The sequence below is a fragment of the Neomonachus schauinslandi genome, chromosome 13, assembly GCF_002201575.2.
Source record: "Neomonachus schauinslandi chromosome 13, ASM220157v2, whole genome shotgun sequence".
NCBI classification, from domain to species: domain Eukaryota; kingdom Metazoa; phylum Chordata; class Mammalia; order Carnivora; family Phocidae; genus Neomonachus; species Neomonachus schauinslandi.
The window spans coordinates 57,806,410-57,823,645 of record NC_058415.1 but is presented as its reverse complement, the minus strand read 5'-3'; the positions used below and the strand labels follow the sequence as shown (position 1 = coordinate 57,823,645).

At 51.1% G+C, this 17,236-nt stretch overlaps 1 protein-coding gene across 1 annotated transcript; it reads right to left on the bottom strand.

Moving 5' to 3' along the window:
• Positions 1-22: 22 nt before the first annotated feature.
• RUSC2 (RUN and SH3 domain containing 2) lies at positions 23-14,058 on the bottom strand. Its single transcript, XM_021691160.1, has 11 exons — positions 12,039-14,058; positions 5,483-6,112; positions 5,051-5,236; positions 4,741-4,881; positions 3,591-3,667; positions 3,215-3,389; positions 3,019-3,124; positions 2,279-2,325; positions 1,026-1,833; positions 794-931; positions 23-712 (listed from the first exon to the last, which is right to left on the bottom strand). Exons 1-11 carry the CDS (start codon positions 14,056-14,058, stop codon positions 511-513), a joined length of 4,530 nt encoding a protein of 1,509 aa, XP_021546835.1. The 3' UTR covers positions 23-510.
• Between the last annotated feature and the right edge of the window lie 3,178 nt (positions 14,059-17,236).

Genomic DNA, 17,236 nt, shown 5'->3' with positions numbered 1-17,236 from the left:
GCACAAAGAGAAATGGTTTGGAGGCCGAGCACCTTTTTTATTAATAGGTGTAATAAATAAATAAATAAATACATAAACAAGCCTGGGCTCCTCATCCCTCTTCTGACCACCAGGCACTGGCCACAGCCTATTTACATTTGGGGGCTTAGGGAGCTGGCCCCAATACTGTCACCTCTCCTCCTCACCACCTGGCCTAGGGAACCCTGCAATGGGCCTCTGATCACCTCCCTCCATAGGGATGTGCTTATCGTACCTATGGAAGGGCTGGCCCACGTGGGCTGGGGAAATCCTGGCAGCCCAGTGCTGCATCCCTTCCCTCCTTTCCTGGGTGGAGGTCTGGATGAGGTCACTGGGACAGTTAATGGGGAGTAATTAATACTGAGCACAGGGATGTATGGCCCCCAGCTCTCAGTCTATTCTCTGTGGCCAAGCCAGAGGGCTTGGGAAGGGCTCTCAGGCTCTGACACAGGGGTTATGAGGGTCCCTGAGGCCACCAGCATGCACAGGGCCTCAGTTTTGGCTGCTTCCGGGGGTTGGACTTGGAGATGGGGTCAAGGTCACATAGGCCAGAGGCACCAGGCCGGTGTCGGGGCCACGGCTGCAGCGCAGCCAGTCTCCTCCAGCTGGCCCCAGCACCCGTAGGATATCGCCCTTGCGGAAGCTCAGCTGTCCGGGGCCTGTGGCCAGATGATGACACAGTGCCTTCACCTCGCTGGGGAAACAACAAATGGAGGTCAGAGAAACCCCACCCAAAGCCAAACCCAGCCCCCCAGTGCTATCTTCCAGGGCTTACCATGGAGGCTTGGAGGGCAAGACTGGAGAGTGTGGCTCCTGCAGGCTCTCCTTGGGCTCTGGCTCTCGGCGGGCACCCACTGTCTGTGCCACTAGTTGGAACATGGACTTGTCCAGGCTCAGCCAGTCGGACGGTAGCCTAGGGGAGAGCAGCCGGGGCTCCGGCTCGGTCTGTGCTCTGGCTTAGATAGGCTCCCCAAATCCCCCTGTCTACACCATGGGCTGCCTCTCACCTGTTTGTGGGCCGGGTCTCCCGCTGAGCCTTTCGGGAGCCAAAGAGGTGTCCCCACTTGATGCCCCCGGGTGAAGGCTCTGAGGCTCCTTCCTCATTTTCTGCTGGGGGGGCAGTGGACCCCTCCCTCTCCCGGCTGCGCCTCAGCTCAGCCAGTACAGAATCAGGGGGGCTCCCCATCCAGAAGGGCCAGCCCCTGTCCCGGCCAAGGGTCTCCTCAGGGGCAGGACAGGCCTCTGCCCCCTCGACTACTCCCTCTCGGGGGGGTGGTCCCCCGCCTCCTGCCCCTTTCTTTTTCTCACCGCTGCTATTGCTGCCACCACGGGGGAACCTAGAGCCCTCAGCTGAGCCGTCGATGTAGACCTGGGAGCTCTGCATGAGCTGGTACCACCAGCCAGCCTGCCCGCCTCGGGCCCACCTGCCACGTCCTGAGCCCCCCGCTGCCTCTGCCACCTCTTCTGTCTCCTCCTCCTCCTCGTCTTCTCCGCCTTCGGGGGCGCCCACACCCTTCACCCGCTCCCCCTGGACCGCCCTGTCCATGTCTCCGGGCCCCTCCCGGCCCCTGGCCCGGGCCAGCTGCAGCGTCGAGTGGGCGGACAGCAGCAGGTCCTGGGACACCCGCAGCAGCTCTTTGTGCTGCCGCTGCTGCTGCCCGCTTTGCAGGAGCCGGTGCTGGAACAGCAAGTCGAGGCTGAAGGGCAGCAGGGCCAGGGGCTGCAGCAGCAGCAGCAGCTCCTCGAAGAGGCCGGGGCACACGGTATGCGCTGCACTCAGGAAGCCCCACGGCTGGTAGTGGGTCTGGATGATATCTGGGGGAGCAAGAGGGAGGGCCTGAGCCCCACAGAGAAGCAGAGCCTGGCCTGGGGGCGGGGCCCTCCGAGAAGCGGCCCCGGCAGAGCCGCTGCGTACACCGCATGGGCTGGGCACTGTGCCCTCGGGTGCACGCCAGGGCCAAAGAGGCCGCCGGAGGCTTGTGCAGGTCGTGACCTCTGCGGCCGCAAGTTCACAGGAGAGCTGTGGGGGTTCCTGGTCACCCTCGCTTCCAGACTGCCCGGGTATCCTGCTGACTCCAAGGCTCTAACACAAGTAGAAGCTAGGCACAGACTGGGCTGGAAGCCCAGGCTCTGAAGATGAAAGCTTGGGTGGTCCCCCTCCCCACCTCTACCATCTGTAAAGAGCCGTGCCTCCCTCTTCTGAGCCTCTGAGGTCTGGCCTATATTGAGTTTGCAAGAGAGAGCAGTGTTCGGCCATTACCTTCGTGGTTATAGAGGTGATTAAACCAGAACTCCAGGGACCGGATGCTGTAGGGAAACAGAGAGAGTTGAATCTTGTGTGGAGATAGCCAGATGATAAGGTACAAAGGAGACAGACGGGGTCAGACATAGGGCAGAGGTATAGGTGAACATCTCCCTTCTATGGCAGGAATGCTACCTGGTTCATTTCACTTAAATAGTTCTGGAAAGTCAGTGGGGGATGATGGGAGGGGGTTAACATGTAATTCACAAGCCAGTGACTTCCCTCTAGAATGGAGTTGGCTTGCCTAGGCCCCCGAAGTCATGGCAGCTACTGAGTGAGAGTACAGGGTACACATCCCAAAGGGGATGACCCAGGCCCATACTTGAGAAAGATCCATGATGTGGATCTCAAGGGGGACTTATGGTCAGGCAGGATTTGGAAGTAGTGTTGAAATTGAGGGGATCAAGGTTTACAATATCCAGAGAACCAGATTAATTTCCAAAGAGGCCAGATTATGGATTTATAAAAGCCAAAGACCGTGTTGGTGATCAGTGCCAGAGGGTTGTGGGTGTGGTGGGAAACCAGAGACCTACTGAGAGATGCTGTAGCTAGATGGGGAGAAAGTGAGCCTGGGCCCTGGCCATAGAGCCTGCAGATCCCCCTTGGCCTGTCTCAGTCTAGGGAGTTGGTTCCACAGAAGTGGCAGAGCCCAGGGGAGAGGGCTGTGATTTGCCGCTCTTGTTGCCCCACACACTCACTTGAGCAGGCCGAGAATGAAGGCGTTGAAACGCATGGTGTGACTGGTGAGCTCCGGGAATTGGCTGACCTTGTTGTAGAGGCCGTGCAGGACCTTGGTGGACGGGCCTGAGAGGAAGCCAGAGTCAGCAGTCACATGCCCAGTCTCCCGAATCCGAATCTCAGCCTGGGGTCCTCATCTTGTCGCCCAGCACTTACCTAGCTGTGTAGAAGCCTCAACCACACTCCACGGCATGTTCTTACGTTGCCCAATGATGACATCTAGCACGAAGGCCTTGAGCCCATCCTCCAGCACAGCCTGGACTGCAGGGCACAAGTACTTCAGAACCAGGTGGCCCACATTGGGGCTCACAGAACTATTCCCGAGCTTTGCCTGTGGATGCAGTAGAGAAGAACAGGGAATCACTGGAAGCCCGACCTTGGTCTTCTCTGACTCTCTTAGGCCTCAGCATGCTTCTCTTGTGAGAAGTACCCAGTTCTGGGTTCTAGGTGCAAGAGAGCAGGAGAAGGCGGCAGCATAGAATGGGTGAGGGTCAGCAGGGTAGAGTTCAGCTCGCCCCAGTTTTTTGCCTACCTTCACCCCAGGATCCCGGCTTGTGCCAAAATGGGCCACAATGAGGTCCACGGCAGTGTTAACCGCCTTCACCAGTCCTGCAAGTAAGAATTCCATGTGATGGGTTCCTTAGCAAGTCCCTGGGCAACTCAGCTGAAACTGAGCCCTCAGTGGAGAGAGGGAGGGGCGTCCACTCTCTCTCTCTCTCTGTCCCTGCACATGGGTGTCAGTCTTACTGAGGACCAGTCCCTGACCCCTCCCTGTTTTTGCCCAGTCCTCAAGCCCTGTTGTCACCACCAGTGGACGCATCTCAGCGATTTTATCTTCAAGACCCTCTTACTCCAGTCCTGGATCGAGCTAACTATCCATCTTCTCCGCTCTGAGAAACCAGGCTACTGGCTGCTGGACAAAGTCCAGGGCCACTCACAACAGTGACCGACAAGGGCACCTCTTTGACGTGTGCCTTGCGGTGTCCTCTGCTATGCTCTCGCATTGCCAAATCTTTACCCCTCTTCTCAAGCCCTTGGTTCGACCTCGAACCGAGGCCACTGGTCATCAATTCAACTTCCCTGTCCATCCAAAAGACATAACTACATTCTGTCTACCCTCCTTCCCGCCCCCCTCACTCTCTTTCCATCTTGCTCAAGGTTCTTCCCTTTTCCCAGCTTTGAACCCCCCACTCTGCCTCTACAGGGAACTTCAGCTTCATCTTTCTCCCTCCCCACAGCTCCTTCCCTTCAGCCCACAATGATGCTCAACTCTTTCCCCATCATCTCACTGAAACAGCTCTCTCTTGGTCCAGTGGTCCCTTATTTGTTCAACATCTTAGTAGATGTTACCATCATGCTTACCCAAGCTGTTAGGCCCTGTTGTACTTGGACTCCCCCCATTAGAGCACGCGGCCATTTATTTATGGCATGGCAGTCTCCCTCACTCTACTTAGCTCCCTGAGGTAAGAGACCGAAGCCTGATTCTTAAGCATCTGATAAATGATCCTTGTGCATTCAGGTACACTTGTCCTACACGATGCACGGACTGCTACCTCGTGCCCCAATTCCTGTGCTGATTCCTTCCTAGCACTTGGAGTTCTAGGAGGGCTAGACAGTAGGGCAACAGGCACAAATAGGTACCGACAACAGAATTCCTGGCCTGAGCTGGGGGTAACATTCACCTTTTTTCTGAAGCAGGTCAATGGAAATGGCCTCTGAGTTGCCATCTGGGGACAGACAAAACTCAGCTGGAGGCTTCTCAGTCAAGGAAAAGGGGTCTTGGAAGTCAGGGCAGGTCAGTGGTAATGGCTTCACTATTTGACCTGGAAAGAAGAGAAAAATCAATCTCAAGCAACTCTCCTTCCAAGAGCTGCAGCTCAGTTCTGTGCCTCATACCCTCTGGGACTCGTTCCTGTGGGCCTGCCCCTTCTCCAGCCCTGCCCAGCTGCGGTAGAGCCTGCCCTGGGTCCACTGGGCACCCGGCCCACACACCATTCGGCCGGCAGTTCAGATGGCCAGCAGCACTGAAGGAGCCAGGGAACTCAAAGATGGGGTTTCTTCGGGCCAGCCGAGCTTCCTGTGGCCTTCGGTCTAGGCTCCCTGACAATCCAGGTGGCCCTAGTGGGTTCTTCCTCCTGTATTCCCGCCACTTGAGTGCTTGAGGGGATAGGTGGTTGGCTGAAAGCAGAAGAGATGAGCAGAAGAGACGGGCAAGAGTTAGCAGGAGACAGCATTTCACATCCACCCAGTGCGGTCATATACGATATGAGGGCTGGGAGTGCTTGGATATTATCCGTAGGTGCTGGGGAAGGAGATGTAAACATTTAACCCCTTACCCCAGGTTGGAGTATAAGAAAGCATCCAAAGGCGGGGTGGGGGTGGGGGTCGGGTAGAAATGCTTGCGGTGGAGGGTAAAGCTCATACCGTTACTGGGCCTGGAGCCCATGCTGCCCTCACCACCTCCCCGGGCTAGACTTTCTGCTCGACTGAGGCTAGATCTCCAGGAGCCCAGAGGAGGCAAGCTTCCTGTTCCATGGAGACGGTACTCAGCCAAGGTCAGTATCTTCTGATCCCCCTTCTGTGGCTGCTGGAAGGTGGCAGGCCGGGCAACGGGAGGACAGGAGTGGCTCCATGGGGGTGGGCTTTCTGTGGCTGTGGCCTGCTCTGGAGGAGGGGAGCACGACGTGGAAGCAGAGGAGTCGGTGCTGGGCCCAAAGGGGCCAGCACTGCGGATCGGGGAGTAGCTACCCAGGGGTGACGGCCGTGAGGTTTCTGGCTCAGGCCCAGCTTTCCTGGCCCCTCTGTTGGTGGGTGCCTGTGACTCCCCTGAGGGAGCTAAGGCTGGGACTGGAGCAGTGGGGGCAGCCAGGGGGGCAGGCTGCTGTGCACGGCTGCAGCCAGAGAGGCTGTAGAGCTGGGAAAGGCTGTGGAGGGCGCGGGCCTTGGCCAACTGCTTCGGGAAGTGGTGCTGGAACACGAAGGGCTGGATGGGCAGCGTGGTTGGCCTCTGCTCCTTGCTGTAGCGAAGGACTGGTCGGCTCTCCGCACCGCCGCCTGTGGCGACAGTGATGGAGGAAGAATCAGACAGACCCTGGGGCCCCCAGCACAGGAAGGAAAGGAGCAGACGGATGATGCTCACTGGGGAGAGGGGAAGAGATGGGCAGGACCTGGCTTGTAGGAACTGAATGGGGTAAGGGCAATCCAAGTTTGGGAATATGACAGTGTGCCTCCCATTTTTTGTAAAACTTTTTCTATTGTTTTTATGATGCTGAACTCTCTTGTACTCTTGACTATTCACCCCATCTTCATTTTCTTGACTTCAAGGGTGGGTGTATCTTAAGGCTCCATTCTTAGATCTCCCTTTACACTTTCGTCCCTGCATTGTTCAAGTTCAAGCATTCATACAGATGACTCCCGAACCCACAGCTTTAGCCCCCACCTTCCCCTTAATCTCTGGATCATTCCGCTTTCACTTAAAATTTGCTATTTTGGGGCGCCTGGGTGGCTCAGTCGTTAAGCGTCTGCCTTCGGCTCAGGTCATGATCCCAGGATCCTGGGATCGAGCCCCGCATCAGGCTCCCTGCTCCACAGGAAGCCTGCTTCTCCTTCTCCCACTCCCCCAGCTTGTGTTCCCTCTCTTGCTGTGTCTCTCGCTGTCAAATAAATAAATAAAATCTTAAAAAATTTTTTGCTATTTTAAGGGTGTCTGGGTGGCTCAGTCAGTTAAGCATCCGACTCTTGATTTCAGCTCGGGTCACGATCTCAGGCTCTGTGTTGGGCGTGGAGCCTACTTAAGATTCTCTCTCTCCATCTGGGGTGCCTGGGTGGCTCAGTCGGTTAAGCCTCTGACTCTTGGTTTTCGCTCAGATGATCTCATGAGTCATGATCTCATGGGTAGTGAGATCAAGCCCCATGTTGGGCTCTGCGCTCAGCAAGGAGTCTGCTAGAGATTCTCTCTCTCTCCTTCTCCCTCTGCCCCTCCCCCCACTCGCTCACTCTCTCTAAAATAAATAAAATCTTAAAAAGAAAAAGATTCTCCCTCTCCGTCTGCCCCTCCCCCCTAAAATTTGCTTTTTATTTATTTTATTATTTTTTTAAGATTTTATTTATTTATTTGACAGAGACAGACAGCGAGAGAGGGAATATAAGCAGGGGGAGTGGGAGAGGGAGAAGCAGGCTTCCTGCCGAGCAGGGAGCCCGATGCAGGGCTTGATCTCAGGACCCTGGGATCATGACCGATTGAGCCACCCAGGCGCCCCCAAAATTTGCTATTTTAAAGCAATTCATCTATCACCTTTCCCCTGATGACTTCCATTTCTGTCAATGGCAGAACCACCATTTCCTTTGTTTCTAAGGCCTAAAGAGTTGGAGTAAAGGTCACAGATATTCAGGGTAAGATGTTATTTACTTCAAGGTTTTACTCATCATCGCCTGTCTGCACTAAAGCTGACTCATTTCATTCTTAAGCAAATCTAACCATGATATTTCTTCATTTGCAGCTGGAATCAGCCTCCTGTCACCCCTATCAACCCCATTCCCACTCTTTCACGATCCTGGCATTGGAGCCTCAGGGTCTACATTTGCTCCCTCTACACAGAGTTGTGATCCCCAAGGCTGGTCCTCTCCTGTTCTTTCAGCCAATCTTCAGGTCAGTGTCTTTCAAGACACAGGGCTCAGAACTAACAAAACTCCAGGATACTGCACAGCCAGATTGTCTTTGTGCATGAGTTGTGCTTCTAAAAAAAAAAAAACAACAAAACACTGTGCACACTGTGCACACTGTAAACATCTGCATGACACAAGGTGGCGCTGTGAGCTTCTACGAAGCGAGAAACCCTGGGTGTGGCTCACTGGGCACAACTCCGGCTCAACAAATCTATGAGACAGGAATTAATACCCTTACCTGACAGCTCAGGGTACTGGAAATTTAGAGACATTAAGTCATTTGCCCAAGGTCACACAACTCAGAAGTGGCAGAGCTAGAATTCTGCTAAGCCAGAGTCTGACTTAGGGGCTAATGTTCTCTTTATCGCATTGCACTACATAGGAAATGGTATCCCTCATCTTTTCCCATTTATTTACTTCATTGAGTCTTTTTTTTTTTTAAGATTTTATTTATTTATTTGACAGAGAGATAGACAGAAGAGCACAAGCAGAGGGAGTGGCAGAGGGAGAGGGAGAAGCAGGCTCTGCACTGAACAGGGAACCCAATGCGGGACTCGATCCCAGGACCCTGAGATCATGACCTGAGCCGAAGGCAGACGCTTAACCATCTGAGCCACCCAGGCGCCCCTTACTTCATTGAGTCTTAAGGGGATAGTGATCACAACCCCATCAGGGAGGGGTTTCAGAATCACTCCTAGGGGACATGTTCAAAATATACCCTCCTGTCATCCCCAATCTGTGCTTGGAGAGCAACCTTTGTCATTCTCCCTTGCTTACTGTGCTCCAGCCACACTTCCTTCTGTCCTTAAACATGCCAAGTTCATTAACATCTCAGGATCTTTTGCACCTGCTGTTCTGCCTGAAATCAACTCATCATTCAGGCATCAGCTCAAACATCACCTCCTCAGTGGTGACCACCCCAGTCCCTCTGACAAGTCATACTGTCTCATTATCCTGTTTTATTTTCTTTTTAGCATTTTATCACTATTAGAAATTATCTTGGTTTTTGTCTATTACCCCTCATAAGGGCTCCAAAAAAAGCAGTGTTTCTGAATTGTTCATTGATGTATCCCCAGTGCCTAGAATAGAGCCCAGTATATAGTAGGTACTGAATAAATATTAAATGAATGAATCCCCACTGTCACCCTTGGTTCAGGCTAGTCTCGCTGCATCCAGATCTTCTTACATAAATCAGATTGCTTCCTAAAATACCCTGTGACCCTACTGCCCACAGAATAAAGTCTAATCTTCTCAAATAGGTATCCACACCTGCCATCATTTAGACTGCTCTCCCCTCAAACTCCCACACCTGCCATTCTCATTGACACCACTCTTCCCACCCCATTCCCATCTTTAAGTACACAGCCTTTCCTGCTGGGAATGCCTCCTGCCTATCCATTTATTTAAATAGAAAATTTCAAGGCTGAACTGACCCTGGCTTTCAGATTAGACCTTCCCAACCGTAGCTTTATTATACCCGCTATATAAAGTATGTTTGAATTAGACTGTTTATTTCTACTCTTTAAAAAATCCTAAGTCCCCAGGATAGGGTTTGAGTAGGGTTTGAGGCAGAGGAATGAGATCAGAGAAGAAGGAGGGGCCTGACCTGGGGAGTGGGTCTCAGTTTTGTCCCCAGGGAATACAAAGAGTAAGGTTTCTCACTTTTCTATGTGACAGCCCTTAAGAAAATCAGAGACCACATTCGCCCAAGTCTGCTGTTCTGTAGGTGACACAGCCCCAGTTCCTCAGTTCCTTCTTAAAATGGGGTACCCAGAACTTGCAGGTGAGCACTAACTGATTTAGAGGAGTAGAGGACTATCAGCTTCTCCCTTCTGGAGTCTATCAAGGAAAACAGTCATTTTAACTATTTGGAAGCCCTTCCAAACTGCTGACTCATTCTGAGAGTGCGATCAATTAAATATCCCAAATCAACTCAAGTATAGCTTACCTATCAAACCTGACACTGGTCCCTGCTTTTTTGTTTTGTTCTTTCCAGATTTGGTAAGATCTTTTTGAACGTTGACTCTGCTGCTCAGGATCTCAAAGAGATCTCAGCTTCTTTTGTCATTCATGAATTCATTGAACTGTCATTCATTAATTTAAAAAAAAGTATAGAATTGAGAGAAGAGCCCTGTGGGAGATCACTGGAGACTTATGGAACGGAATAGCATCTCTGTATGAAAAGCCTTACCCAATAAAAAAACACACAACAGTTTCAATGCCTCTCCCATCTCTGACCAGTATTGTTCTTGCCCTCAGAATGCCAGCCACAGCATCCCCTGCGCCTAGAGACACCCACCAGACAGTGAAGTCTAAGGAGGGGGTGGGTTCCAAAGGACTCTGGCCAATCTCTGCTGTTTCTGACCCCCCTCCTCCCTGGAGACCTCCGCTTTCATCCTCCACCCCAAGGGCAGCTCCTCTGTGTCCTTTTAGGAGTGTGAAGTCTTCTGAGGCTATGATCTTCCCAATAGCAGAGATTACACCATTTATGGTTTTTTAACCCACTTCTTTTGAGAAGCCATATGGACCAACCCGAGCCTACAGCATAGCAGATTCTCCTTTATCTCCCTTTCCCCTGCTTTATCTCTCCTTCCAAACCCTCTGAGATCTGGCTTCCCTACTCCCAAATGTTGTTTTCGGGATTCTTCAGCCTTAATGTTAGTGATTTCTCTTCAAAACTTTGTTGAACCTAACTCTTTTTTGAAACTTTCTCCTCCTCTAGTGCCTGTGCCTTCACTCTCCCCTGGTTTTCCTCCTATTTTCCTAATTCTTCTCAGAACCTTTTAGTGTTGCTCTGCTCACCCTTAAATCATTGTATCCTCAGGGCTCTCTGTCCTTGTTCCCTTTACAACTCCACACATTCTCCCTAGGTGCTCTCATCCACTCAAAGTTTTAACTACCTCTGTTATTCTGATGAGTCTGATCTTGGTGGTCTCCTGACCCCCAGGGCATCCTTTCCAATCCACCTTTCCCCCAAACAACCAGTGATCTTTCTAAAATGCAAAAAAACCATGCCACTAAGCTGTTAAAAAACAAAATGCCACTTCCCTGATTAAAATCCTTCAATAGTTCCATCCACACCCCACCATGGCTATATCAAATTATTTGCAGTTTCTGGAAAGCATCAAGTTATTCTGTACCTTGTTGGTTTTATACGGACTACTGTATGAACCTAGAATGTTCTTCTCACAAGTGTCCACAAAGCCTATTCCTCATCCTGTTTCTAGACTGGTTTTATTTATTTATTTATTTTTAAAGATTTTATTTATTTATTTGACAAAGAGAGAGAGTTAGTGAGAGCAGGAACACAAGCCGGGGAGTGGGAGAGGGAGAAGCAGGCTTCCCGCCGAGCAGGGAGCCCGATGCAGGGCTCGATCCCAGGACCCTGGGATCATGACCTGAGCCGAAGGCAGACGCTTAACGACTGAGCCACCAGGCGCCCCTAGACTGGTTTTAAATATAAATTCTGTTAGCACTCCTTCTCTGACATTTTAGTCTGTCTAGAGAGCCCTCTCATAGACCAGTACTGGACACCGTCATCTCTGGTTTTTGTTTTTAAGTAGGCTCCAATGCAGGGCTTGAACTCACGATCCTGAGACTGAGACCCGAGCTGAGATCAAGAGTGGGCAGCTTAACCAACCGAGCCACCCAGGCTCACTCCCCCCCTCCCCCAACTCTGTGTTTTTAATTATGTTTCCTTTTCTGTTTTCATCCTTAGTCAGAATTCCTTGAGGCTAGACTGTCCCTCACATCTCTCCATCACCAACATTTAACATAGAGCATTTATAAAACAATTATTTAAATGTAATAAAATAAACAGGGAAAGAGCGGGCCCAGGAGGCTTAAAAGTCAAGTGTCTGGTTTCAGGCTCTTTGAAAAGCGGCAACAACCACTGATCAAAGAATGAACTTCACTGACTTGCAGTGTGGTTTGCCTAAGGGACATATCCCTTAAGCACTGCAAATTCCTAAATGTCCCAAACTGAACTTGGGCTTTATCCCTTTTCCAGGAAATCCACTTTACATCAGTGTCTGTGGTCCCTATTCACGTACCATCATCTTTCCAGTCATCCAGGCTTATCATCACAACCGTCTGCGTACTTCCTTTCCCAAAATATCAGTCTCTGAGTCCTGATAATTTCAGTGTATTTTTTATCTTTCTCCCCATTACAACTGTCAGACATGACCTGGACTGGAAAGATGATGGATCTAGGCTGAGGAACCTTTAGTGGTTATGGAGGGGGTGGTTGCCAGGGCCCTATCATTGAGGAGGCCATGCATATATTCTGGTATTCTCCAGCCTCTATGTTCCTTACCGTCAGCTCTAGCTCTTGCATCCTTCTGGGTATGGCTGTTGGCTGGGCTCCCTGGGAGAGCAGGCCCTGGATCCATCAGCTGGGCCAAGGGGCCTTGCCCAGCAGCTCTGAGGCTAGCAGGTGGCATCTCACTGGCCTGGGGGCCCTGACAGACCTGGGTGGACCAGGGCTCTGGGCCAAATAGGTCCATGCCCGGCCCCGAGGGCATGGGCGGTAGGCTGTGGCTACAGCGAGTGCCCTCGTCCAGTGGGCCCACCCTATCTTGCTGGGCTTCTTGGATGGGTGAGAACTCCTGGGAGGAGTCCCCAACACTCACTCGAAGCGGTGGGGAGCCAGAGCCGGCAGCTTTCTTCCGGCCCTTGGCGAGCTCAGCAAAGGAGGTGACCCGCCGAGGTGGGGAGCCAGAGCCAGCGAGGGCTGCAGGACCCTCACTCAGGCGCACTGGGCAACTCAACATGCGCTCCAGTGAGCCCAGGCGGACAGGAGGGCTGCGCGCGAGGCTGCGATCGCAGCTTCGAGAGCGCTGGCGTCCAGTGCTGAGGTTGGGGGGCGAGGTGTTGGTGTACACTTGCCCCTCGATCACGGTGGGGCCCACAGGTGCCGCTGCTTCCACCGAGGAACCCACCGCTCCTTGTTCCTCTGGCTGGACTTCTGGCCTCTGGAATAGGTAATACTCAGAGGGCTGGCTGGGGCCAGGGTCTGGGCCGGGGCCTGGCGCAGGGCTTATCTTGGTGTGATCCTCAGAGCAGCTGGTGACGGAAGAGCCAGCTGGGCTTGGGGATGACTGGGAGGACAGGTCACAGGTGACAAGTTTATAGTAATTCTGTGTGGCCACAACGAGACGCGCCTGGCTCTGGAAGCAGGCCGTGAGGTCGGCCACCCCTGGGCAGGGCTCACAGTGTGGGCGGTAGGAGTTGCAGTTGGCATCGAGCTCGGGGGATGAGGCATGAGGGCAGCCGTAGCTCCCTTCCCTGCCTCCGCTGTCCGGGTGGTGGGACTCGCAAGACATCTTGGACTCGGCTGGGGAGGGCTGCAGGTCCAGATAGAAGGCGCCAGGGTCTGAGCGGCTGCAGAAGGAAGAGCTGCTGCACGACTGTGGGGCGGCGTTGAGGTTGGCGCGGGAGCTGCCGTGCGTCTTGCTGTAGAGCGTGCTGAAGGTGACCAGCACGCCCTCCGAGCTGTTGCAGGAGGAGTCACTCGCGTAGCCCATGGACTGGTCAGCCGCCTCGGACGGGCTGGAGGCGCTACTGCAGCGGCGGCGCCGCGGCCCCGAGCCCGAGCAGCCTGGGTTCCTCGGCGATTCATCTGAGCTGAGCTTCCAGTCCTGATCGAAGGAAAAGCCCGACGTATCACTGGCTCCACCCCCACTGCCAGGTCCCCCACACTCGTCCAGCTCCATGGTCTCTGCTTCCAGGTCTGGCCGGCAGCAGTGGCTAGTGTCGCAGTGCTGGGGATGCAAGGTGGCCCTCGGCTCCTGTTCCTGCCCCTCCACTACTCCAGCTCGACTACGCGTCGCCCCCCACGGCCTGCCCGCCCTAGGGCCAGGTGGTGGCAGCTGGAAAGGGGACAGATGGAAGGTGGGCTGACCTGCCCCGTGCAGGTGGAAGGACTGCTGGGTGGCACCGTCACCAGTGCTGTCATCACAGAGGTCACCAAGTCCTGGCTCAGCCACACCCTCCTGCAGCAGGAAAGGATTGTGTCGTTTAGGGGCCCCGGGGCCTCTTCCATCCCGAAACCTACTCTTCGTGCTGTCTGCAGGCCGTGCGGATCCCCCTGGGGCAGAGTGCAGACTGTTGTACAGCAGCGAGTCAGCTTGTCCTCGGTCTTGATCAGGCTGGCTGGTGCCCAGGTCAGGGGGGCAGAAAGGGTTGGATCTCGTGCTCCCACTACCTCCACCTGTCCCTCCACGGCACTGCCTATCTGGGACTTGGCAGTGCACCAGGGGGATGTGGTGGACGATGAGGGTCTCTCCAGTCAGCTTTGGGGGACTATCCATTCTGGAAATTTCCAACAAGGGCATCAACAGCACCAGACACTGCCCCCGGAGCCCAGTGGGGCAGAACACATTTCATCAGGAGAGCTTGGCACCTGGAGAGAGAGGGAAAGAAAGGGAACCTAATGTCACCTCCCTGGAAGTCAGGGACATGCCCTTCCCCATAGCATTTTCAGAGGGAGAAGAACCCAAGAGGAGAAACGACTCAGAGTCAAGATGGAGCTTGATAACACAGCCCGACAGGGCCGAGCTACCCTGCCCTACTTTCTGCACGGGTCCAGCTCTTGAGTGCCCCCTTCACTGGCCCTGCATCCACTTGTGATAAAAGGCAAGCTCCTTTTCATGCCACCTACAAAGGTCTGGGGATCTCAAGGACAGCACTTTCTCCTTTTCTTTCAAGGACAAGTTCTTAGCAGTAAACAATGACTAGTCCCAAGTACAAAAAAAGTATGAATAGTACCTTAGAAAAACCATCTAGGAAGACTGAAAGGGTCCTCGACACTGAGGAGGACAGGGAGGTGCCTTAGACCCAGCTTTAGCTTGCAAGCTCTCAGATAAGGGGAAAATCATGAAGATGAACTATATCATGGACTCAGAGCAATAAGCTATTAATTTTGCAAGAAAACTATTTTTAAATTATTCTGTATTGTTTGCCCCCATGTCACCTCATTTTCTCCTCTGAGCCCCAGAATGCTCATCCCTCTCTGCTGGCTGCGGGCTAATGATCCTCACTCTCCCTACTACTGTCCTGGAGCTGCTGCTGCTGCTTTTTTTTTTTCTTTTTCTTTTTTCAAGATTTTATTTTTAAGTAATCTCTGCACCCAACATGGGGTTGGAACTCACAACCCCGAGATCAAGAGTCACATGCTCCGACTGAGCCAGCCAGGCGCCCCTGTCCTGGAGCTTCTTGAATACAGAGACCGAGTTGGTCATTAGAGTGACTTGACTAAAAGTATGGCTGATGCCAACCTCTTCCTTCTCACTGAGGGGGTGGGTGTCTATTTCTATCTCTTGTATCACTCAGGCACACAGAAGTCCTAGCAAACATGATAGGCCTAATACATTCTTGTCCAGTTCAGGATACAGATCTTCGGAAGTGCCCAAATTCTGTCCATTTTCAGTCCAGAACTTTCACTGTGGGGGTCCCCTAGAAAGTCTTCTCTTCCCAGTTTTTCCTCCAATAGGCTAAGGTAAAGCTCTCTCCTATTCAAGGTCTCCTGGTCCCAAGCACACAGAGCCTATTCTGAGCTTCTCTGGTCTGCTGGCTGGACTGCGACAGAACTGCTTCCTCAAATTCTAGTCTCCTGTGCTACCAAATTCAAGTCCTAAGAGTCCTTGCTTGCTCAGACTCCTCTTATCTAATTTCTGCTAATTCATTCATTTCTCTTCCCTCCCTTTTTATTCTTGTCATTTTCCTTCCACCCACTGTGAATCTAAATTCCTCAATGCCTGAGTTTTCCACCATTTAGTTGAATACTTAATACCACCAATTTTTAAAAATTTAACTCATTTAGATTACAGGATCACAGCTCTTCCCATGTGGAGTACGAAAAGATCTAGGCAAGTCACACATGCTCAAGGACATGAACAGGCAATACATAAATGAAAAAATTCAAGTGGCTGATAAATAAGTGTGTGAGGAATTCAGTTTTAAAAATTCTTTTATAAATTAAATTACATCAAAATTAAAAAGCAAGTGTTTATCCTCTCCCCTCCCTTTTCTTTCTGAACTTTGTTGGACTCCCAACCCTTTGGGAGTTGAATGAGGATAATGAGTCGATACAGAGAAAGGTAGAAACCAGAGAGGCTAAACTGAGCTACAAGGTTTGAGTTCTAGAAGAAAACATGGGAATAAACATTTGTTATCTTGGATTGGGTGATGGTTTCTTAGATATGACACCAAAAGCACAAGTGACAAGTGAATAGAGAAGGTGGACTTCATAAAAATTAAAAACCTTCGTGCCTCAAAGGATACCATCAAGAAAAGACAACCCACAAAATGGGAAAAAATATTTGCAAAGAGATTACTGATCAAAATATATGAAGAACTCTTACAACTCGGGGCACCTGGGTGGCTCGGTTGTTAAGCTCGCTGTGTCTCTCTCTCTCTCTGTCAAATAAATAAATAAAATCTTAAAAAAAAAAAAAGAACTCTTACAACTCAACGATAAAAAGACATATAACTCAATTAAAAACTGGGCAAAGAACTTGAATAGACATTTCTCCAGAGAAAACTTACAAATGGCCAATAAACACATGAAAAGATGCTCAACATCATTAGTCATCACAGAAATGAAAACCACATTGAGATACCACTTCATCCCCACCACGATGCCTAAGATAAAAGACAGACAGTAACAAATGTTGGTGAGGATGCGGAGATATTGGAAAGCATTTACCATGCTGGAGACATGGTAAAATGGTGGAGCCACTTTGGAAAACCAGTCTGATCTGACAGTTCCTTAAAATGTTAAACATACAGTTACCATATGACCCAGCAATTCTACTCCTAGGTATATACCCAAGAGAAATGAAAATACATGTTCACACCAAAGCTTGTATATTAATATTCATAGCAGCATTCACAGCCAAAAAAAGTTGGAGCAAGCCACTGTCCATTAACAGATGAATTGGTTTTGTTGTATATGCCTTCTGTCCATTCTGTATATGCCACTGCATATGGGAGAGGATAAACATAATGTGATACAGGGGCACCTGGCTAGCTCAGTTGGTAGAGCATGTGATTCTTGATCTCAGGGTCTAAAGTTCAAGCCCCACACTGGGTGTAGAGCTTACTTTATTTTTTAAATTTGGTTTCTCTCTTTTCTTTTCTTTTTTTAAGATTCTATTTTTAAGTAATCTCTTCACCCAAAGTGGGGCTCGAACCAACAACCCTGAGATCAAGAGTTGCGTGCTCCACCAACTAAGCCAGCCAGGCGCGCCAGTGTAGACAGACAGGTGATACACAGATAAATAATAGATAGTTAGATAGACAGATAGCTAAAGCTGCAACAAAAAAACTGATGTTAAAAAAGTAATTTTGATATATACATGCAACAGAATATTATTTAGCAATAACAGGAATCAGGTAGTGATCCATGCTACAATATGAATGAACCTCAAAAAGGTAAGTGAAAGAAGCCAGTCATAAAAGGCTTCTTTGTATGATGTTGTATGATTCCATTTATATGAAATGTCCAGAATA